Source organism: Dermacentor andersoni, chromosome 6 (assembly GCF_023375885.2).
Source record: "Dermacentor andersoni chromosome 6, qqDerAnde1_hic_scaffold, whole genome shotgun sequence".
In the NCBI taxonomy this organism is placed as follows: domain Eukaryota; kingdom Metazoa; phylum Arthropoda; class Arachnida; order Ixodida; family Ixodidae; genus Dermacentor; species Dermacentor andersoni.
The window spans coordinates 179,052,801-179,077,029 of NC_092819.1; the positions used below are offsets into that span (position 1 = coordinate 179,052,801).

General features: G+C 43.3%; 1 protein-coding gene across 1 annotated transcript in view; it reads left to right on the top strand.

Moving 5' to 3' along the window:
* The window catches only part of tefu (Serine/threonine-protein kinase tefu), a 297,846-nt gene extending 275,172 nt beyond the window's left edge, over window positions 1–22,674 (top strand). The window contains exons 23-25 of the mRNA XM_050172366.2: window positions 8,480–8,594; window positions 10,297–10,481; window positions 22,504–22,674. Of these exons, the coding sequence (XP_050028323.1) occupies window positions 8,480–8,594; window positions 10,297–10,481; window positions 22,504–22,673 (470 nt within the window). The 3' untranslated portion in view covers window position 22,674. The remainder of the gene's footprint in view (window positions 1–8,479; window positions 8,595–10,296; window positions 10,482–22,503) is intronic.
* Window positions 22,675–24,229: the final 1,555 nt, after the last annotated feature.

A 24,229-nucleotide genomic window follows, 5' to 3' on the forward strand; every position in this document is an offset into this window, starting at 1 on the left:
GGTTTACCTCTGTCGAATTGCGTACTAAAAATGGGTCATTTATTGGAAGCTGCCTGAGACCTTCCAGAAGGTAGGACCCTAGGCACTTTTGCCAAGTACCCACTTTCGAAACAATGAATCTGAAGGGGTGGCCCATCTTGTGAGTTTTAACAGTAAAAAGGGCGGAAAGGCACATTCCTTTGGAGCGCTTCATCGCCTTAGACAACTTTTCTAGACCGGCTTCCTCACATCTGCCTACGACGAACTTCTTGGTCTTGGAAGGGTTGAACCCATCGGCAACATTGAAATTTTCTTTGAGTGCGCATTCTGCGGAAAGGTGAAATTGCAGGGAGTGGCATACAACAAAGCCGCCTTCTTTATCTGACACTAGCAACTTTAAGTCACTACTCCGCAGCGATTCGATGATGCTTGATACCTTCGGTCGACAGGGACCGGAGGATCCCAAAGAAAGTGCATCAACACACTCCAGAATCACCCTTTCGCAGTCGGGGGAAGCGGATCTACTCGCAGTCGTTCTAACTAGTGACAACACTTTGACTTTGTCAACCTTAGGTGGAACAATGAACTTAGGTCCCAAGCTCAAAACTTTCTCCACTTGGTGCGGAATAACTACCTCTCCCAGTTTGGCAACTGGCTGGCCAGGCGGAGGCCCAGGAGGCTTACCAGTGACTCTGGGACGAATGGCACGCCAAAGAGCTTCTGTGAGAAGAGACACCACCTTCAGTTGTCGGCGGAAGTCTTGGGCGAGCCTGCTCGGGGACGAATTCCTTAAACACCCCAGTAGAAGTAGGTCCTTCAGGAGCCAAATCTGCCTCCAGGTCTCCAACCTCAAGAGGCGGCACAACCTGAGCGCTTGGTCCTCTCAGCAGGCAGGAAAGGGCCTACCAACAAGGCTACTTGCGGAGGCACAAATGAGCGTTTGATGGCGAACGTAAAAAGGCGGGCGTTGCAGAAGGCGTGCACAAGAAGAGCTGAACAAACGGATGGCTCAGAGAAAACACAAAAAGGAACACTGCACGCAGACAATAAATGATGACTCAGAAGGGTTTGGGTGCAAGCTAGTTGGTACGGATCATTCATATTTAAAACAGCGCCAAAAAACACGGACAAGGGGGGAGACAGAACGAGCGCTGACTGCCAACAACACCTTTATTGGAGCCTGCGCAAATATATACAATTTGCAACAGGCATAAACAGGCGTGAAAGAAGGGGAGGGGAAGGCGAGTCATCGTCGGTCAACTACTGCGCTATCGTGCCGGAAGGCATAGAAACGATAGGTGAAGTCCGGTTCCAGAATGCGGTTGGCACAATTTCCTGGACCTGCTGCAGGTTTACCTAAGATCTACGGTCATCCAGCATGATGAAGAGTTCTATGTGCAAAAGAACGGGATATGCATAGGCTCTCGCATTGCGCCCATAATGAGTGATCTATTGTTGGCGCACTATGATAGTCTCCTCCAGGAGCAACTCAGCACAATTCCTGTTAAGAAGGTGTTTCGCTACGTCGACGATTTTCTGGTGATCCTTTCTGCCCACCCTAATGAAGCCACTACCCTGGTCGACCAAGTGTTTGAAAAATTCAAGTGCATCTATCGAGGTTTGACGTTCACAAGAAAATTGCCGGAAGAAGGCCAAATCCGCTTCCTAGACCTTGCACTACACCTCCAGGAAGGGCACACGTGTTGGATGTATGCCCCGCGTTCCAAAAAACACCTCCCCTACACATCCAGCCATTCTAAAGTGGTGAAGTGCTCCATTACCCTAGGGGCCCTTAGAAATGCGGTCGTTCGCTCTTGCCACCACTCCATGTCCAGCAGCCTCTCCAATCAAGTCCAGTGGCTTAAAACAAGTGGCTATCCTGAACAACTGCTGTCATCCTTGGCGGAAGTTTTATTGCAAGAGGCTCATTCCCCCAAGTAACAGCGCGAAGCGGGTGATGTCTTAACCAAGACTGTTGCGATCCCGTATGTACATGGTGTGTCTCATCGCATCAAGAAAGCCGCAGGCCGGGCTGGTATAAAGGTCGTGTTCACTGCGCCTAACAAGTTTGGAAGGATGTGCAAAAAGATAAACGAAAGCCGGAGAACACCTGGACCGTGCAATAAGCAACATGTCGCCAAGCCGGTACATTGCAGTACCAATGTAGTGTATTCCATTCCCACCGCTTGCGGCTGCACTTACATAGGGCAAACAGGACGCTGTATCAATGAACGTTTGCGTGAGCATGCGCACTGTGTCAGGATTAAGACTGGCAGTAATCTGGCTGTTCATTGTGCCAAGTGTGGCTGTTCTCCACTCCTTGACGACACACGTGTGTTGAAAAGGTACAGCAATACAGATGGCCAGAGAAATCTTTGAGGCATCTTCAATGTATCAGTTAGGAGCCACCTGTGTTAGTTCCCCTTCTATTGCACTTTGTGCTAAAGAACTTAAGTTCCTTAGAGGTTAAGCAGTTTGGCCTGTGTTCACCATGTTATGGTTTCTTTTATATTGTTTAATGTAATTGACGCATGCGCAGCAGTAGTTGACCGACGATGGCTCGCCTTCCCCTCCCCTTCTTTCACTCTCTTTATGCCTGTTGCAAATTGTATATATTTGCGCAGGCTCCAATAAAGGTGTTGTTGGCAGTCAGCGCTCGTCCTGTGTCCTCCCTTGTCCGTATTTTTTGGCGCTGTTTTAAATATGAACACTCGTGAACTCTTGTAAAAATCTTACAATTGGCCAATATTGGAGTATGTGTCCATAGTATGGGATCCTCCACTTGCCCTCAATAAAGATAAACTTGAAAAAATTCAAAGCATGGCTGCCCGGTATTTCCTTGGTAAGTCAACCAGTGGCAAGAAAGTCAGCATGTCATGTTGGAACTAGTTATTACACTGGGAATCCTCTCGAACATCGAAGGGCAGAGCTATGCTTAAAATTTTTGTGTTGTACTTATGCCTCACAAACCGGCATCCAACGAGTGCAGTACATTTTTCTTCCCTATTATACTTCTAAACGCCTTGATCACCATGATAAAATTCGAGAATTCAAGGATAGGACAACCACGTCTGCTAGCTTATTGTTGCTGTGAACACAGCACGGGAATAAGGTACCTTCAGACTTGGTGATGGCCACTTCTGAGAAATAGTTTTTCACTTCTTTAACTGCATTCCGTGTTCTGTGACATCATACTAGCATGCAAAATATTTTCAACTGCTTCACAGCTGTGCCATTTACTCGTCCTTTGTTGCACTTCTTTGTTTTTTTGTCTAGTCATAACACAAGACTCAGTTTTTACATCAGAAGTTGTAACGGTGAAGCTTTCTTCTTTAGGCTGTGTTTAGTGTGCTTGCTTTGTTGTTGTTTCTTCCTATTTTTTAAATTTTTTACACAAAATGTGCTGAGCAAGTAAATCTGTTTGCGTTCCTGTTCTTGTTGGTGCACTCTCTGTACGCCTCTTAATGAGTGCACAATAGTTATGCTTCTAAAGTCCATGTCATGTTTATTTGCTTTAATTTCCTATGCCTGTAAACTGCCCCCTGTAATGCCGATAGGTGTTGTGGGTATATGATAAATAAATTAATATAAATAAAGATTAAAAACCGGGGATACGTAGGACAATCACAGACTCTATTTATCAACTGGCAAGGGCCACTAAATAAGCAGGGAATACATGGCACAAACTGTACATGCACAAAAACAGGGCTACCAAAACGGCATCTACACCCACACATCAAGGAAAGGTTTCTATTATACAGGTTGACAAATAGATCACTGGCAAAATCATTTTCTTTTCTTGATAATAAAAAGTGCTTCTAGTGTTGTTTTGATCGCCCAGTCTTTTCTGCATGTGCTCTCTGGCACATGGCATCGACCTTTCCTATATGCTACATGCACTGTGAAACAAACAGGTGAACAGCATCGGGCTGGCGTCAGTGGCTGTGAATGGTAACGACCCACACTTGGAGATGTGCTGCCACTGGAATAGGAAACCGAGTGGCATTTCCTTGTGACAAGCTGCCATTGCGGGTGCCTACTGGTGTTGACCTCGCATGCCTCGCACCTTTCCTTGTTCACACAGGATCTAGCAGCTGAAAAACAGTGTCATATGATCGCAGTTTGACTATATACTGAATGTTGGTGCCAAAAGATCCAGAAACTTATTGTAACCAGTAAAAAAGAAGCGTAACTGTATTGGGTTACTTTTTGCATTCTCTGTCGCAAATGCCGGCACTTTTGGCACTGGAAGATCATACAAAACAGGATCTTATCAATCAGGTTCTGCTGTACTACACTCTGACCTTAACAATATTACTTAGTAGTTGGTGGTTAGTAGTTGGTTACATGGAAAACAAAACAAAATGCCACCAAGTGCAATGTAAGGAGAATTTCTCTTTAACCCTTAATGAGCACTTGCAAGTTAATTATGTTGTGGATAGTCCCAACCGCTTGCTTGGGTGCTTGCGCCGTAACTTTTGAATAGCCCCTCTTAAACTTCTGCTTTATAAAACTTTTGTTCATTCCAAACTAGAATGTGCATCCTCTATTCATTCAATGTCTCACTAGCCACATTGATGCAGTACAGAATTGTAGTGCACATTTCATTTTCACTTACTACTCCCTTCTTTCTAGCGTTTCATCAATTGAAACGCTGTTACATCGCCCATCACTTTTGTCTCACCTTATTTAATAGGATTTATTACCACAATTCTCTTCGTAAGGAAGAGTTACTGTCTCATCTTTCATCTTGTATTGACCATCTTGTATTGACTTAGTATGTGGGCCAAACAGAGCAGTGCCTGAATGACAGGCATAGGCAACATAATAACAAAGTCAACATTGGGAGGGAGGGTCAGCTGGCAATTCATTGTAGAAATTGCAAATGTAAGCCAGACTTCTACGCCTGCATGGTGGTTGCCAGAAGCCATGACAAATGGGTTCGATTAATAATGGAGGCCTAAAGGATAATTGAGGCAGGTGATAAATGCGTAAGTGTTGCATCAATATCACTATCTATCAAAGAACTGCTTTACCTGAATGCGAATGCGCACTGAGAAACTGTGATTGCGCTCCCTGTATAAAATAGTGGCATTTTTTTCTGATTAAACATTGTTGGAAGTGGCACCCTGTGTGTGCGTGTGTGTTCCTTCTTCGTCCACCGTCATTGTCACGCCTTCACTTCAGATCATGCTTAACCAACATGCCCAACTATTCATCATAAGATTATATATTTCTTGTAGATCGGGCTCTTCACCATGTGTCTCTTCTGACCCAAGCGCCACAGTTTCTTTGATTGCCATCGCGACTTGCAAAGCACACATGCTCTCCTACTGCATTCGGCGTAATCTCCTACCTGAATATGTGAGTTCTATTCAGAGGCTTTAACTCCTCAGTCGGTCATGGAAACCGCATTTGCGAAATTCTCAAGTCCGAATGGTCAAGGCAGGCCCGCCCCTACCAAACTCACCTAGAAGCCCAACTGCACAGCTTCATGCGAGAAGATAGAGCGAAGCGGGCCTCCTGGGATTTTAACCGTCTCGGAAACCAGACGACCGAATTCCTCTGGCGGAGGATCTGAAGTGAAGGCGTGACAATGATGGTGGACGAAGAAGGAACACACACGCACACACAGGGTGCCACTTCCAACAATGTTTAATCAGAAAAAAATGCCACTATTTTATACAGGGAGCGCAATCACAGTTTCTCAGTGCGCATTCGCGTTCAGGTAAAGCAGTTCTAGATAGTGATATTGATGCAACACTTACGCATTTATCACCTGCCTCAATTATCCTTTAGGTCTGTCTAACCTATGTGGCCATCCTCGTCCGAAGAAGAAAAAACAAGGCCCTGGAAGCACAATTTTCACCAAAGGAAACGTCACGCTACCGGAAGACATAAAAAAAGTCTCGCTCTAGGGCCGAAGTTTGCCATGAAGCCGCCGACCACCGCTCCGGAAAGCTTTCCTTGGTGCGAAAAGTGTCCAGTTTGGCTCCCGTAAGTGAGATGGATCAGTGCGTTTCAAGTGGTGTGGACGCTCTTCTATGGGAACAGTGTGACCCCGGCTGCCCCACAATTAATCGTCTGGCGTCCTATTTGAAGACGAACGTCTTCTGCATACTCCCATCAGACAAAGAAGGCGGCTTTGCCAGCTTTCCACGAGAGATGTACAAGGTGAAGGCGTTAGAAGCCTTAAGTTCTGTTTTTCATTGTCACCATAATGTATCGCTCAATAAGTTGAAATATGAAGCAATGAAGCTGTGCGAAAAAATGAACCTGTCAAAATTAGCTAGGGACATTAGAAATAGCAAAGTGCGCACTCTCGAGGTCTCCTTCAGCGCCAAGACCCATAAAGATAACTGCCCTTTAAGAGTAATAGTGCCGGAGCGCATACGTGGCAGAACTGTTTAGTTCTTTTCTGTTGGAAAGGCTGAAGCTTCTAACAGTACCTTTTTAGGCTTGTAGCGCAGCTCAGAAACAGTAAAAAGGAAGGTGGAAGGGTTTATGTAAGGAAACGGAAAACAGAGTGAATGCTACTCTGTTTGTAGTGCTCGCTCTGTTTTCCATTCCCTCACATTACCCCTTCCACCTTCCTTTTTGCTCTTTCTAAGCTGCACTTCAAGCCTAAAAAAATCATGACATACCAACTCGCCCAAACTGCCACACTTTTGACCTTCTAGCAGTAGATGACCCTTACTTGGTAAAGGATTCTGCACAAGTAGTTGAATACTTGTTAAGGCAGACAGTAACAGATTTAGAGGCCTTTTCTGTGGATCTGAAAGATCTATATCATAGCATGCCAAAAGCAGGATTACTTCAGTGCGTCCAGGAAGGCATTGACATTTATGGCTCCCTGTCATTTCAGAATGAAGTGGGTATTCCGGAAGACAAATTCTTGGCTATGCTCAAACGTTACTTGGCTTCCACCTATATTAGGTGGGAGCGTTTGAACCGTTTGTACCTGCAAAAGAGCGGCATTTGCGTAAGTTCGTGTTTAGCTCCGATCTTGAGCAACTTATATTTAGCTCGTGCTGGCAGAACCATGTCTAGCAGTCTCGAGGGTAGCGGCGTACTCAAAGTTTTTAGACTCGTTGACGGCTTCCTAATTTTTGGAGATAAAAATTTCATTGACGCCGACTTGGTCGTTTGTCAAACATTGACAACCTTCAGGCAGATTCTATCTCCCATGGAAGTGAGCCACAATCTTTCAGTAGATTTCTCCATCAGATTTTTAGATCTTAGATTGTTTTTAGCAAGTAACCACATCTGTTGGCAGTATGAAACTCTGGCTAGTAAACCTCTGCTACCTTTTAGTTTCTCTTGCTCTAAGTTAGTTAAACGCTGCATTGCTAACATGTGCCTGCTGAATGTTTTTAAGGAGTCCTGTCCGCATTAAGCTGCAGCGCGTTTTCTTAAGCAGATTGACCGACTGGAAGAAGCAGGCTATCCGCAACCTGTTCTAGTTTCCGTAGCAGAAACAATCCTGAAGAAGTCACGAACTCGTTAACTAGATCTGGAGCCACCTCGCGAAAAAGAAAAATTAGCTTTCATGCCCTACATACACCGCATGTCGCATAACTTGAAAAAGATTGCCAAGCAAGCTAACGTAAATGTTTTCTGCCCCGTGCAAGCTCTCCAAGTTCTGCAGAAAGACCAAACTTTTTTTCGCAAGGCACCGGCCTGTGTCACAAAACACGATAACAAATACGTGGATTGTCAGGCAGGAGTTGTTTACGAGATTCCTTTAGATTGTAGTAGAAAGTACGTGGGCCAAACAGAGCAGTGCCTGAATTACAGGCTGAGACAACATAATAACGAAGTCAACATTGGGAGGGAGCATCACCTGGCAATTCATTGTAGAAATTGCAAATGTAAGCCTGACTTCTATGCCTGCACAATGATTGCCAGAAGCCACGACAAATGGGTTTGATTAATAATTGAGGCCAAAAGGATCATTCAGGCAGGTGATACATGCGTAAGTGTTGCATCAATATCACTATCATGCAAGGAACTGCTTTACCTGAGCGCGAATGCGCACTGAGAAGCTGTGATTGCACTCCCTGTATAAAATAGTGGTGTTTTTTCCTGATTAAACATTGTTGGAAGTGGCACCCTGTGTGTGTGTTCCCTCTTCGTCCACTGTCATTGTCGTGCCTTTGCTTCAGATCATGCGAAAACGTGGGATCGTTCCCCACCTGCGACAAGTTGTTTTTTCATCCCCTTTCAATGCCATTAATTTGTTATTTCATTCAATTAGTAAGTACAAGTAATTTCCCTATGTTCTCCTTGGTTTCATTGTTTATTGGCTCCTCATGTTGTCCGACTAAATGTGATTCCAAAGTAGCAAAAGTGCTTTGTGAGCTGACATACACCAATGGTGTCATTAGTTGCCAGGATGAGTTTTTTGGTTCCTTTTATCAATTGCACCACAAGTGTTCCAGCATTAAGTAGATTTCAAGATTCCCCAGTGTTGATGCTCTGGTTTGCTTGCTTTTCTCAGGTGTTGCATTTGAACAAGGCCGCGTGCTTAACACACCCGAGACCGTGCCCTTCCGCCTCACTAGAGATGTTGTGGACGGTATGGGCATCTGTGGTGTGGAAGGGACATTCCGCAGGTACGTCCTGGTTTCACGTGTTCATTCTCAGTGCCTGATTGGCCCAAAGTTGTGCTCGTATATTGAAGCTTGAGAACCGGGATGCGTGGCATTACATTAAAAACTGCCCTAGCCAATGTTTGATCAAGTGAACAAGGATATTGTTAAGGGCCGCGTGCACCACTCGTAGCAGTATGCAGCAGTGCTGCTGTTCGCAGTGCTGCTGCTGCTGTCTTGTGAGCAACTTTTACTTTTCACACTTTGTCTTTGGACCAACTCATTGGTGTTTGTCTCGTGTTTACAAAATTTGTTCATTCCTTTTGTAATCCTGCACATTTGTATTGATGTTGATTTCTTTTCTAGGGCTTTACACTTGTTAAATTGTCATTAGAGAGTTTTAGAACAAGGGCCCCAGCAGTTTGGGCTCCAAAGAGCTTTGTGGGTGTTAGGGTTGGGGCACCCAGGAGGGAAGAATTTTAGAATAGGGCTCTGTGTTTGCGGATCGCATCTTGCGCGGACAGCTTCACTACGGCGTCAAAGAAAAGCTATTAGAAATAATTGAATAAAATATACCATATGCCATTTTATGATAGGAATTGTAATTTTGACTTGCGTGTATTTGCATTTAATTACAATTTAGAGGTCATTCTGTGAGCAGTAAACAGTTCATTGCACTTAGTTTTGAGTAAACAACTTTCCGTGACTTCTCCAGCTAAGCTAAGCTGTGTTAAGCCTACGAGCCATAACATCCACAATCGATTTCGGAATAAGTGTCAAATGATGCACCTGGTTATGGAAGCTAGAAATATAGCACCTTCTGGTGACACATGCATTAGCAAACGCTCAATATTATAATCAATAAGTTTACATATCTTCGCACGCATTAAACAAAATACCTTGTAATAACCATGTGTGGCCTTAAAGGGGTCTGATGGTTGTTTTTGTTGTTTTGTTTTACTACCCCACAATGTACATGTGTCCCATGACTTTTTGGAGTTGGTATAACTAAGGCGGGCAAAACTGAAAATACATGTGCTGTTGGAAGTTAACGCTGTGCTTTGTCTTGTGTGTGTCCACGTCACTATGCCTGCAGCACAAGAAATTAGAAAACTACACTACACCTGCTATGTAGCGCAGCACAAGATTTCAACTTGACAATCTGTTAGGCCACTGGTCTCTCTGCTTTCTTGGGCCCAGGTCCCTGACCAAAGCTGTACGAGCATGGGTGGCCACCAAATGTCTATTGCCAACACATGTATCTGCACAACCTGTATCTACATGCATATGTTGCTGACTGTTTTCCAACTCCATCATTGTGGCCCACTGTGCTAGGGTGAGCTTGGAAGACAAGGACAGAGTGAGGCAGACACATGCTCTTTAGCAAATGACGTTTATTGGAAGTTCCACGCGTTCATCATCGTACAGCCACGGGGTGCGCCCTGTCTATCTTGCTGCTGAGTTAGGTGGCTGAATTAGGGTGCATCACATGGCTGTATGAGGATCTATATATGAACATGTGAAATTTTCAATCAACTTTCAGTTGCCAAAGTGTCAGCCTCACTGAGGCACAGTATGAGTTACCAACTCTCCCAAAAAGCGGCACTCCTAATGTTTTGCAATGTTTCTGCCAATCGTCGGCCAGTTTCAACTTGTGATATGCACGGTCATGTTCCCCGAGTACATGCGAGAGTGGAATGTGAGATTGTGCCCATCACGGCCCCAGATGCTGCGAGCACACCATGGAGGTGATGCGGGCCTCCCGGGAGCTGCTGGTGACGGTGGTGGAGGTCCTGCTGCATGACCCGCTCTCCTCATGGACCTTGAGCCCCGAACGTGTAGCAGCATTGCAGACTGACGGTGACACCCTCCCCCCTCAGCGCCCGTCCCCAGAGTTGCCCTACATGCAGGGTGAGGAAATAGGAAGATGTGTGCCATGCTATGATGATGCATAAGAAGCAGCATGTGAAAAAATGTGCGTAGTGTACATCTAAAAGAAGACTTGAGCAATTATTTTTAGCTCTCAACTCATTTACTACAACAGCAGGATTCTCACACAGCGAGAACCATCTTCTTCTTGGTTTCTCTGCTTGCTCTGCCGAATTCGGCTTGGCTGCTGCTGGCTATCTCAGCAGATATATTTGTGAGTATGTGTATGTCAAGGCTACTTGTGCACTGAATGCAAGTACCAGCTAGAGCTTCTCACAGGGTGTTCTAACAATACGTGGAGGCAAGCGCTGCACATTCCTTCTGTATGGTGGGAACAGTCATCACACTTCGATTGTGGGAACAGTCATCACACTTCGATTGTGCACGAGATGACGAAAACTATCTTCGGCATTACTTTCTACCCAGCGCCTTGGCACATCCTCTATAGCGCCATGTGTGAGGCAGGTCATATGCACCTCTTTTGTGCCACTGTTATCACAAGCATGACAAAAAATTTATTTATCTCTGCATACTGTCAATCAATTGCAGGCATTTTTAAAGTGGTAGTCTAAAATACAGGGCATTTAGTATAAGGACTTACATGGTACGGTCCATAGATGAAAAACAAAAGATGCGCACAAGTATACGTCACTTTGCCAGGTGTTCCAGATGTCACGCAACAAGTTTAAAAATAATGGAAGCTGTCTATATGGATAAAATTAATTGCACATCATTATCAATCAATCAATCAATCAATCATTTATTTCAGTATCAAACACTTATCCATCTATCATCTAGCCATCTATCAGGCCTGACGAGGTTTGCACCCCTGAATACTGACAGACAAGGTGCATAACAAATACATCATGCCAACAGAAATAAACCGAACAGAAATTAAGTGCCTTAACAGCTATCTCTCACGTAGACCGGCACATGTACCCGACTGACACGTGGTGATACCATTCCAGAGCTTGCGCAGATGAGTTTTGTGTCTTCTTTCTTCTTTTCGCCGCAGTGCTCCCTTCAGTTGATAGTCGGCGTCCGTGTTGTCTACTTCTCTTCTCTTGTGTCCTGTCTGCACGCCTCGCCTTTTTGCTATTCACAGCGTGTTTACAGGAGGTATTCAGAGACCTGGATTTGGAAGAATTGGAGATAAGAGTTAATGGAGAATAACTTAGTAACTTGCGATTTGCTGATGATATTGCCTTGCATAGTACCTCAGGAGACCAATTGCAATGCATGCTCACTGACATGGACAGGCAAATTGGAAGGGTGGGCCCAAAAATTATTTTGCAGAAAACTAAAGTAATGTTTAACAGTCTCGGAAGAGAACAGCAATTTACAATAGGTAGCGAGGCACTGGAAGTGGTAAGGGAATACATCTACTTAGGGCAGGTAGTGACGGCAGATCCCGATCATGAGACGGAAATAATCAGAAGAATAAGAATGGGCTGGGGTGCCTTTGGCAGGCATTCTCAGATCATGAACAGCAGGTTGCCACTATCCCTCAAGAGAAAAGCGTAGAATAGCTGCGTCTTACCAGTACTCACCTACGGGGCAGAAACCTGGAGGCTTACGAAAAGGGTTCTACTCAAATTGAGGACGACGCAACAGGCTATAGAAAGAAGAATGATGGGTGTAACGTTAAGGGATAAGAAAAGGGCAGATTGGGTGAGGGAACAAACGCAAGTTAATGACATCTTAGTTGAAATCAAGAAAAAGAAATGGGCATATGGGCAGGACATGTAATGAGGAGGGAAGATAACCGATGGTCATTAAGGGTTACAGACTGGATTTCAAGGGAAGGGAAGCATAGCATGGTGCGGCAGAAAGCTAGGTGGGCAGATGAGATTAAGAAGTTTGCAGGGATAACATGGCCACAATTAGTAGATGACCGGGGTAGTTGGAGAAGTATGGGAAAGGCCTTTGCTCTGCAGTGGGCGTAACCAGGCTGATGATGATGAGGAGGAGGAGGGAATGGAAGAAACTGGTACATAAGAAGCCGATCAATGAGTTCGCGGTAAGAGGGAAAATGGAGGAATTCCGGATCAAGCTACAGAACAGATATTTGGCTTTAACTCAGGAAGAGGACCTTAGTCATATATCATGATCATATCATATATCATATATCATGGACCATATATCATGATGCTGAATCTTTTAAATCTCTTGTGCAGTGCCCCTCTTTTAAGAAGCAGGACAGAATGTCGATTTTCCACTTAAACATACGCAGTCTAAGAAATAAACAACCTGATGTGCTGCTTGATTCATTAGATTATACTTTTCATTTTTTGGCCTTCACTGAGACTTGGTACTCATGTGCATTCAATGTAGTATTTTTCGAAGGATACAAACATAACATGAACGTGTGTATAGACCAAATCGCAGGGGTGGTGGAGTGTCACTATTATATCAATGAAAATATTTTATATGAGGTGGTTCCTGAATTTTGTTGTATTTGCGCACATTATGAATCTTTGCTGTTCATTGTGTAGCATCTCTGATTGCCTCAGTGTATTGCCCCCTATCAGGGGATACTCAAGAATTTTTTTAATGTATAACTACGGTTTTTGAATATGCGTCCTTAAGAAATTTGCGTATTGTCCTTGTTGTTGATTTCAATATTGATCTGCTATTATTTAGCCCACATAGTAGACACTTTTTAGATATCATTGAGTCATTCTCGTGCACAAACTTAATAGGATTACCTACCAGAATAACAACTGTAAGTGAAACTCTACTAGACCTATGTATAACTAACCATAATAGAAATGACGTCAATACTGGTTTGCTAACAACTGATCTGAGCGATCATTTATCAGTGTTTTGTTTTTTCCCTACGACAAAGAAAGAAAAAAATGATAATGATGCTCCTGTTGCATATCGCTCCTTCAATAGCAATGCCTTGTCGACTGTTCATGCTAGTGTTCAAAGTATCGACTGGAGTGATGTGTACAGTGACCAAAACCCAAACGTATCATATGATCTGTTCCTACAACATGTAAAGAACTGTTATGATACTGCCTTCCCACTGCAATACTACAAAAGGCACAGCAAATGCAGGAAACCTTGGATTAACAGAGATCTTTACAAGAGAATTAGAGAATAAGATAAACTATACCATAACTTCATTAGACTAAGAGACATATCTCTATTACATGAATACAAAAAAGTTCGCAACAAATTAAACTCAGATTTGAAGAGAGCTCGTATTCAATATTATCAGGCAAGGCTTGCTGGGGTCTGCTGTAATCCCAGGAAAGCTTGGAACTTGGCACGTCTGCTCATAGGGAAAACAAAGGCTAGCCTTCCTACGACATTAACCATTGACGGCGTTGAGTTCACTGAAGCCGACCTAGCGGACAAATTCAATAATCATTTCCTAACTTCTGGTGGAGCAGGTCAGGCAAATAATACAACAAATGACTGTGAACAATACATTTCTTCTTCCTGCGTGCAATCTATTTTCTTGACTCCATGTAGTGAATTAGAAATAGTTGCATACCTGAAATCGTTAAATAAAAATACTGCCGCTGGATATGATGACAATAAGGCTGACCCTATTAAACATTTGCTGAATTACTATGTGGCCCATTTCAGCACATCTGCAATCAAGCTTTCACCACGGGTACTTTTCCTGAAGGCATGAAGATAGCCAGAGTAGTAGTCATTCACAAAGGTGGCTCTCGTAATGACTTGAATAACTATCGGCCTATATCTGAGCTACCTTTATTTTCCAAAGTGTTAGAATATACACTAAAATCACGATTAATGAAGTTCATTGGTGACCACCAAATGCTTTCCGAGCAGCAATTTGGTTTCTGTGAAAAGAAATCAACCGAAACGACGCTCTTAGATATTAAAGAAAAATTAGTTAATAATATTGATAATAAGCAATACATTCTTGGTTTATTTCTAGACTTTAAAAAGGCGTTCGATTCTATTAAGCATCCCATTTTGTTTCGCAAATTCCCACACTTCGGTGTTAGAGGTTTGGTATTAAATCTGATACGCAGTTATCTATCCAACAGGGTGCAATTTATTAGCCTAAATGGTTACCATTCCCAATTACAGCCGATAAAATATGGCATACCGCAAGGCCCTATCCTTGGACCATTATTCTTTATTCTTTATATAGATGATCTTGTGAACATACCGCGAACTGACATAGTTCTCTATGCAGACAACACAAGTATTTCTTTTACAGGTAAACACTTACATGAACTTGAAAAGGCAGCTAATACATGGTTAACTAATCTATCAAACTGGTTGCATTGTAATCAACTTCAACTAAATGTACAAAAAATGAAGTATATCATTTTTAAAAGCTGTAATAAGCCTGATGACTATAGTACCTGTATTATATTTAAAAATTGTGCTATCGAACGGGTTTCTACTTATAAGTTTCTAGGTGTCGTCTTTGAAGAAAACTTAAGCGGGACACCACATGTAAACAAAATACATGCAAATATGTGCAGGTCAATTTCTATATTGTATAATACCAGAACCTTGGTGCCGAAATGGTTAAAACTACAGCTATACTATGCACTTGTTCATTCACATATACTCTATTGTCTACTAATCTGGGGTACAACTACTAAGACAAATTTAGATAGGTTAATAATCCTACAAGAAAGAGCAGTTCGTTGCATAGAAAACCTTCAACGTAGTGACCACAATGCACCATACTTTTCCAAGCTAAACATACTCACAATAGATCATCTATTCCAACTAAGGCTTGCTATGTATACACATAGGGAAATTCTGCATGACCCAAATACCCTGTCGACATTTTTGTCATCCGACAACTCACAATATCACCTTAGGCATAACAGACTTAAAACACCTATGTTTGGAACCAAATATGGTACTCGGACACTCGCCTACCTAATACCTAATTTCCTCAATAATAATCCAGAAATCGCTAGTATGATTCAGGAATGCAGATCTGCTTATAGTGTAAAGAAAAATGTTAGGAATTATCTTATGCTAAGTTCCTAAGTCGTTTTTTCGCTTACATTTTTTCTCCTATTTGCTATATAATGTTTTGTAACACACATACTTATTAGTTGCTTGTTTAAATATTTCCATGTTCTCGCGCATTAGTAATGATATATTATGTATAAAGTGTAACAATCTTACTTCTTTGTATACTTGATTGCTTGCCGCATACATTTTGTTTTTTCTTGTTTCTACATTGTTCCACTGTATTTTCATGATGTTCCACTCCCTGAGCAACGTACGGGTAGGGGGGCCTTTGTCAAGCAGTTGCAAGCCCCTACATCCCAGACACTGTGTTGTCTAAATAAAGCATTCATTCATTCATTCAAGCAATGAACGCAATCATATGGGCATCATTAAGCAGTGTGCAATAGGAGTCGGCGGTAACTTCATTAGGCAGGATACCAACAAGCTATCGCAGGAGACGAAAGATCTAATCAAGGAACGCCAATGTATGAAAGCTTCTAACCCTACAGCTAGAAAAGAATTGGTGGAACTTTCCAAGTTAATCAACAAGCATAAGACAGCTGATATAAGGAAGTATAATATGGATAGAATTGAACATGCTCTCAGGGACGGAGGAAGCCTAAAAGCAGTGAAGAAGAAACTAGGAATAGGCAAGAATCAGGTGCATGTGTTAAGAGACAAAGCCGGTAATATCATTACTAATATGGATGAGATAGTTCAAGTGGCTGAGGAGTTCCATAGAGATTTATACAGTACCAGTGGCACCCATGAGGATAATGGAAGAGAGAATAGTCTAGAGGAATTCGAAATCCCACAAGTAACGCCGGAAGAAGTAAAGAAAGCCTTGGGAGCTATGCAAAGGGGGAAGGCAGCTGGGGAGGATCAGGTAACAGCAGATTTGTTGAAGGATGGTGGGCAGATTGTTCTAGAGAAACTGGCCACCCTGTATACGCAATGCCTCATGACTTCGAGCGTACCGGAATCTTGGAAGAACGCTAACATAATCCTAATCTATAAGAAAGGGGACGCCAAAGACTTGAAAAATTATAGACCGATCAGCTTACTGTCAGTTTCCTACAAACTATTTGCTAAGGTAATCGCAAATAGAATCAGGAACACCTTAGACTTCTGTCAAGCAAAGGACCAGGCAGGATTCCGTAAAGGGTACTCAACAATAGACCATATTCACACTATCAATCTAGTGATGAAAAATGTGCGAAATATAACCAACCTTTATATATAGCTTCATTGATTACGAGAAAGCGTTTGATTCAGTCGAAACCTCAGCAGTCATAGAGGCATTATGGAATCAGGGTGTAGATGAGCCGTATGTAAAAATACTGAAAGGTATCTACAGTGGCTCCACAGCCACTGTAGTCCTCCATAAAGAAAGCAACAAAATCCCAATAAAGAAGAGTGTCAGGAAGGGGACACGATCTCTCGAATGCTATTCACAGCGTGTTTACAGGAGGTATTCAGAGACCTGGATTGGGAAGAATTGGGTATAAGAGTTAATGGAGAATACCTTAGTAACTTTCGATTTGCTGATGATATTGCCTTGTATATTAACTCAGTGGACCAATTGCAATGCATGCTCACTGACCTGGACAGGCAAAGTAGAAGGGTGGGTCTAAAAATTAATCTGCAGAAAATTAAAGTGATGTTTAACAGTTTCAGAAGAGAACAGTAGTTTATGATAGGTAGCGAGGAACCGGAAGTGGTTAGGGAATACATCTACTTAGGTCTGGTAGTGACTGCGGATCTGGATCATGAGACTTGAATTATCAGTGGAATAAAAATGGGCAGGGGTGCGTTTGGCAGGCATAATTTTTTATTTATTTACTATATTACCCATGTTGCCTTAATAGGCATTACGGTGGGTTAGGGTACACAGAAAAAAAGATAAAGAAATACATACAGTGTCAGTCACACAACTAATAAAAATAACCATTGCCATTTGTTGGGCGTGTTGGTAAACTGAAAGCATATTTAGCGCCAGCAAACGAGGACGGAAGGGAGACAACACCACAATGCGCTAACTTCAACAACTTGATTTACAGGAAATACACCTATATAACCCATGCACAGTGGCGCCGCCTTATCCAAATCTTACCCATCCAAAATATCCGTCTCCTTGTCTAACAAGTCGACTGAAGGGGCACTAACACACGTGTCACTATTCCGCCAGATAGCCTAAGCCACAATAATCTCTCGCATGTCATTATCTTTGTGCTTCGCAAGAACCTGGCAGAATCCATACACCGGCGCACAGCCGCATTCCTGACAGTAAGTTGACAGACGACCGTATTGCTTATTTTTCACATTTTGGCTATGTTCCCGTAATTGGTCATTAAGACATCTCCCTGTCTGTCCAATGTATTTTTTCCCAGAGGATAGCGGAAGCTCATATACAACAGCTTCTACGCATCCCACTGGCGCTTTTCGATTATTCGTAGAGCATTCGGCAGCTGGCTTACGGTACGGGTCCGTTAATCGACATATTTTTGCCAGCTTTTCTGGTGCGGAAAAGATCACTTTTGTGTCCACCCAGCTAGCCATTTTCTTAAGTTTATGTGCTGTTCTATGCAGGTAGGGCACTACCGTTACCTTCCTTCTACGTTCCGTCCCTTGATTTGCCATGTCCCGAATTGTACTATCTGACCTGCACCTTTTTAGCAGCCCCTCGACGACCGAAACTTGCACTGATTCCGGAAACCCTGCTGCTGATAACCTTCCCAATTGATCCATAAGACTCATATAAACCTTATGGTATCAAGACTTCTTTAGAGTATTTCCAAAGCATAAGTTGGCAATGCTCCTCTTGACGAGGTTCGAGTGAGCTGACTGATACGATAACAGGGGCTTATTAGCTCTAGGTTTATACTCCCAACACGTGTGCCGTTCCATGAACTCGACCTGAATATCTAGGAAACTCAGCACGTTATTGGTGGGCTCTTCAATCGTGAGAGTAAGTGGGCTAAGGCCTGCGGAAAAAACTTCGTAAAGCTTGCCTACTGTAAAACGTGCGTGTGGTTCAAAAAGAACGAGATAGTCTTCAACGTATGTGACAACTTTAACCACCCTGTACTCCGGCAAGGTACGGGACAGGTTTCTGTTATGGTGAGCTAGAAAAACGTCACTTAGTACGGGTACCAAACATGAACCGATGCAAAGCCCTTGCTTTTGAATGAATATGTCGTCATTCCATGCTGCATATGTAGAGTGAAGGTAGCAACTAAGCATATCTAAAAAGCCCTGAATGGACAAACCGGCTGAATTTTGGAATGGAACCACGCCATACTCGTCTATGCACTCTTCTACACAAGTTATTATTTTCTTTTGAGGCAAGGAGTAGTACAAGTCCTTTATGTCAAAGGAGCAAGGTGATAAGCTTTTGTCAGAATTTTCTTTCAGGAAATCTACAATTTCTGCAGAGCTCTAACCAAAAATGGGTCGTCAATATTAAGAATTCGGAGCTTATCTTGCAAGAAAAGAGCGAACTTTTTCTGCCATGACCCTGTTTCTGAAAGTATTACCCTTAATGGGTAATCGGGTTTGTGCGTCTTCGCACTAAACATAATTTGAAGGCAACCAGACTTTGCGTTGTCAATTTCACGAACCAACTGACTAAGGTCTGCCGTCTTACAAAGATGCTTTGCTTCTAGCTTTATTTTTTTGAGAGATACATTACCACACTGGTCGAACACCGAGGCAATCGCAGAGCAGGCTTTCGTATTAAAATCACCTTCCTTGAGGACAACAAAGCCACCTTCCTTGTCCGCTGGCAAAACACACAGACCGTTCGGCCTCAAAAAATATGGCGCAACTGATATTGCACAGAGCTGGTGAAGTCTGTTTGGCAAGCCGTCAGGGCCACAGACCTTTGACGCATTTAATCCCAACAACAACACCTCAATACCACGTGCGGAAAAGTTAATGTTATCCATCTCGCCTATTTCGCTTCGAGGCTCCTGTGTCTTCCCACGAGTTCTGACTACTGAGGTGAAGACAGAGCTGAAGTATTGATGAAAATTTTTGGCCTTGGCAATGTCGTCATGTACCATGTTACTGCCAACGACCAATGACGGAACAGCTACCGTGTCCTTACCATTTCTTTTAACATGCTTCCCAAATTCCTTGGGATTTTGTTTTAATCTAAAGTGCCACCTACAGAAAAGAGATTGATAGCAAAAAAATTGTGTCTCTACCATATGCACACAAAATTGCGCATAACTTAAAAAAACGTAGGTGGCAGATATGGTCTACGAGTAGCTTTTTCAGCACCTAACAAACTCGCAAATATATGTGCTGGACTGGATCGTAGAGTTTCAACAAAAGTAAAAGTAAATGGTCGTCACAATGGCACAGTCAAGCATATAGAAAGACTTGTCGAGTGCAGGTCATCTGTAGTCTACTGTTTGCCCATATCGTGTGGAAAAGTATACATCGGCCAAACGGGTCGGTGTGTAAACATGAGACTTTTGGAGCACAAAAGGTCACTGGGGGGAAACATTCATTCCCACATTAAGGGGCACTGCTCACAACATGGGTGCTGGCCGCTTTACAATGATACCACAGTTTTATCACACCATAAGGATCAGCTAACCAGGGAAATAATCGAAGCCTTTCATATTCACAAGAGTGGAGAGGGTTGTATCAGTCAGCCACCTGTACAGCTAAGCCATGGTGAGGTTGCCTTTCTGGAAGCACACTAAAAAGAAAAAAAAAATTGTGTAATAAAAATGGTTGTTAGGGTTGCAACAAATTACGATAGGATTGCACACCATGATAGATAGGTGCCATATCTTTGACGCCCGAGTATGTGCGGGCAAATGATTTTTAAAAAATGCCTTTAATTTTGCCTTGATTTTCTTTGACGCCTGAGGGTGCGCAGGTACCTATATAAATATGAAGTATGTGTTCTGAAACAAAATTGTTGCGAGTGCAGCGAGTGTCGTTTTTTCCTGTTTGTCTTCACTGTGTCCGTGTTAGTGCGCTGCTTCACCAGCAAGGTATGATGATGACTCCCTAAGATGTTGCCTTGGCCTTCCTGATTCCATGCTTGGCTGGGTGCATATCAAGTTATTCCTTGACGTTATTCCCGGCCACAAAAGGTTGTCACAAAGGGCTCGGAATCAAACTTTGAAGCTGTCGCTTTGGGAGTCCTACAAGGGTCTGTTTTAGGACTGTTCTTGTTGCTCATATATATCAATAATGTAAGTGTAAACACAATATCTCACATTAGGTTATATGCAGATGTTGAATCATTCATAGGGATCGACATAAAAAATTATGATGCTTCTTTTTTGCAGGTTGACCTTTATGGAATTCTTGATTGGTCCTGGAAATAGGACATGAACCCAATCACTACCACAAAATGTGTTCGCATTCACTTAGCAGAAAGCGAGTTAACATAGTTTGCAACTACCACCTAGAAAATGTTCTAATCGAAAAAGTAGATCATTCAAAATACCTGGTTTTCTTTTTTCTTATCAGACCTGAAATGGAACAAACATGTGGAGTACATCACCTTAATTAAAAGGAGGACATGTCCTAACCTTTATGAAAATAAATTTTAAGAAAGCTTCTCTTGACGTTAAACAAATTCTATATTTTTGTGCATTCGATCACAGAATATGCTTCTTTGGTTTGGGACCCGAGCACTAAAGTCCTTATTAATAAATTAGAGGCAGTACAAAATGTTTGTAAATAATTCTTATTGTTACTATATCAGCGTTACAGGTTTAAGGCACTCTATGTCATGGGACACTCTGTGTCATGGGACACTCTGTGTCATGGGACACTCTGTGTCATGGGACACTCTGAAACTTTGATGCACCTTTTTTAGGTGTTTATTCTTAAAACAGATTGCCTGTGAGGAGGTGGTGATTGATACCTTCAGCCACACTACCCCCCCTCTCTACAGACAATTACAGAGTGGAACGCCCTGCCTGATACTGTTGTTTCTGGGCTTTGTGAAATGTTTGCGGCTGTGCTCTGGCAGCACTTTCATACAGGTCACCTCGACTTGTAACTATGTGCATTGATTGTTTGTACGCTGCTCACACTATGCATTTTATCTGTATTTTCATGCCTACCCATGCATTGCTAATTTGTTCCTTTATTTAAATTGCGACTCTGCTTTGTGCTTTTTCCAGTTTAAACGCCTACCTACAACAATGCCTCAAGTAGACTGTAGGTATAATCATAGTAATAATAATAAAAAACTGCTTCTAATGATTCAGCCATTCTTAAGAGGAAGCTTTAGCTCGGGTGCTCCTATCTAAATACATGTAAAAGGAGAATTCGTTTTTCTCGGCAACTGTTGCACCAAATTTGACGAGGTTTGTTGCATTTAAAACAAAAACTTAAAATCTGGTGGCTGTTGGTTTCGAATTCTTTAGTTAGGTCGTTAATTTTTCAAAAAATTTTCAAAAAACGAAACTATCAAGTTTACAACTTTGTAACTCAACAACAAAAAATGATAATACAATTCTGTGAATTGCATCTAATAGTACATCTAAAGCGGACAAAATTGATATATTACACATGAATATAAAAAAATTTAGTAATATGGAACTACATCTTTTGCAGAACCCTTGTAACCAACGTAACAAATTCACGCAAGATGTAAACTGACATATAGAATTTGTCCGCTTTGAGTTATCTAATAGATGCCGTTCACAGAACCGTGATATCTGTTCTTCATGCAGAGCTATGAATTTGTAAACTTCGTGCTTCTATTTTTTTCAAACTGTCGAATATTTGAAAATTGTTCTAACAAAATTCAGGCCCGAAATCGAAATTCCAATTTCAACAGTCACTAGAATTTAACTTTCTCTCTCAAATGCAGCAAATTTCATTAAAATCGGTCCAGGAGTTATCTCAGAAAAACGTTTTTGCTTTTTACATGTATTTGGATAGGCCGCGTCAGAGTTGGGCCGGAGCTAAAGCTTCCTCTTAAGCAAAATTTCTGCATTATTTGGTTTATGCATGATGCAATCGCAGGGCCATGCAAGCATGCTTTTCGTTGCAGGCGACAACCGGCTGGCGCGGCGCATGCTCCTGCGGCTGGAGCAGAAGCTGCGAGGCCTGGAGGAGGGCGCACCCTTGAGCGTGGCCGGACAGGTGAACCTGCTCATCCAGCAGGCCAGGGACCCACACAACCTGAGCCGCATGTTCCCGGGCTGGCAGCCCTATGTCTGAGAAAGGGCAAGTGTCTGCTTGCTTGGCCATGGTTTCCGGCTTCTGTACGGCTTCCATTGGGGTGCCCCTTTGGAAGTCTCACTCACACCAGCTTTGGCCAGCAGATACTGGGCGGGTGGAAGAAACATTACTTGGGTCTCGTGAGCGCTACAACAAATCCGCATGTACCTTATAACTGCACCTTGCAGGCTAAAGTTTCTGGTGACATGACACCAAATGTAGGCAGCCGGTACATGTCTACATTTTATTATGAGCTGGCCAGAGGTGCCTTCATGCTTGCCCAGCCAGCAGGAATGTTTTTCTGTTCGTGCCCAGCCGATTGCCATCTTTGTTGGCAGCCACATAAGGTGGCTGCTTGTGATGCCACTACAGTGGCTCTTCCCCAGTGCCCAGTGTTTGTGGTAAGAAAAGGAGGTCTAGTGCAAAACATAAAAGGCAAGCAACTAAATTTTGAATCATGCCCCACTAGTGTACAACTAGGTCAACAGGTGCGAGTGAAAAGAAATGTACAGAGGGGAGCAGCCTTGTCTAGAGCATGCCGTCGGGGCCCCGCAGATGCGAATCATAGAGCTACGCGTGCAGCTAGAGCTACACGTGCAGCTAGAGCTACACGTGCAGCTAGAGCTACGCTGCAGTGGTCACAGTACTCACGCCAGTCAGCCGCATGGCAAAGGGAGCATGAATGGCATCTGTTAAGCCAGGGTTGGAATCCACGTAGAATGAGGGAGTGGCAGTGGTCACAGTACTCGCACCAGTCAGCCCCATGGCCAAGGCAGCGTGAACGGCATCCGTTGAGCCATGGGTGGAATCAACGTAGAATGAGGGGAGCGGCAGTGGTCACAGTACTCACGCCAGTCAGCCCCATGGCCAAGGCAGCGTGAACGGCATCCGCTGAGCCATGGGTGGAATCAACGTAGAATGAGGGGAGCGGCAGTGGTCACAGTACTCACGCCAGTCAGCCCCATGGCCAAGGCGGCGTGAACGGCATCCGCTGAGCCATGGGTGGAATCAACGTAGAATGAGGGGAGCGGCAGTGGTCACAGTACTCACGCCAGTCAGCCCCATGGCCAAGGCAGCGTGAACGGCATCCGCTGAGCCATGGGTGGAATCAACGTAGAATGAGGGGAGCGGCAGTGGTCACAGTACTCACGCCAGTCAGCCCCATGGCCAAGGTGGCGTGAACGGCATACGTTGAGCCAGGTTTGGAATCCACATAGAATGGGGAGCGGCAGTGGTCACAGTACTCAAATATTAAACATGGCAAGTTCGAAAACCTTTATTCAGCCAACGTGGCCCGTATGTGAAAACATACTTTGAAATCCCTGACGTCACGCTGATGTACCGGCGCTGGGGTTTCGGCGCGAAGTTCAAATACTGATACTTGGACCTTCATTTTCTCATCTAATATTCAAACTATTTTTTTTAAATGACTGCCTGCAGGGTTCTCAAACAATGCTTCATCAGTCTAAACTGATTTATTGTTTCGCTTTAGTGTCCCTTTAACTTGTTCTCAAACTTTGTCAGCCTCCAAGTCTCTGCGCCGTATGTCAGCACTG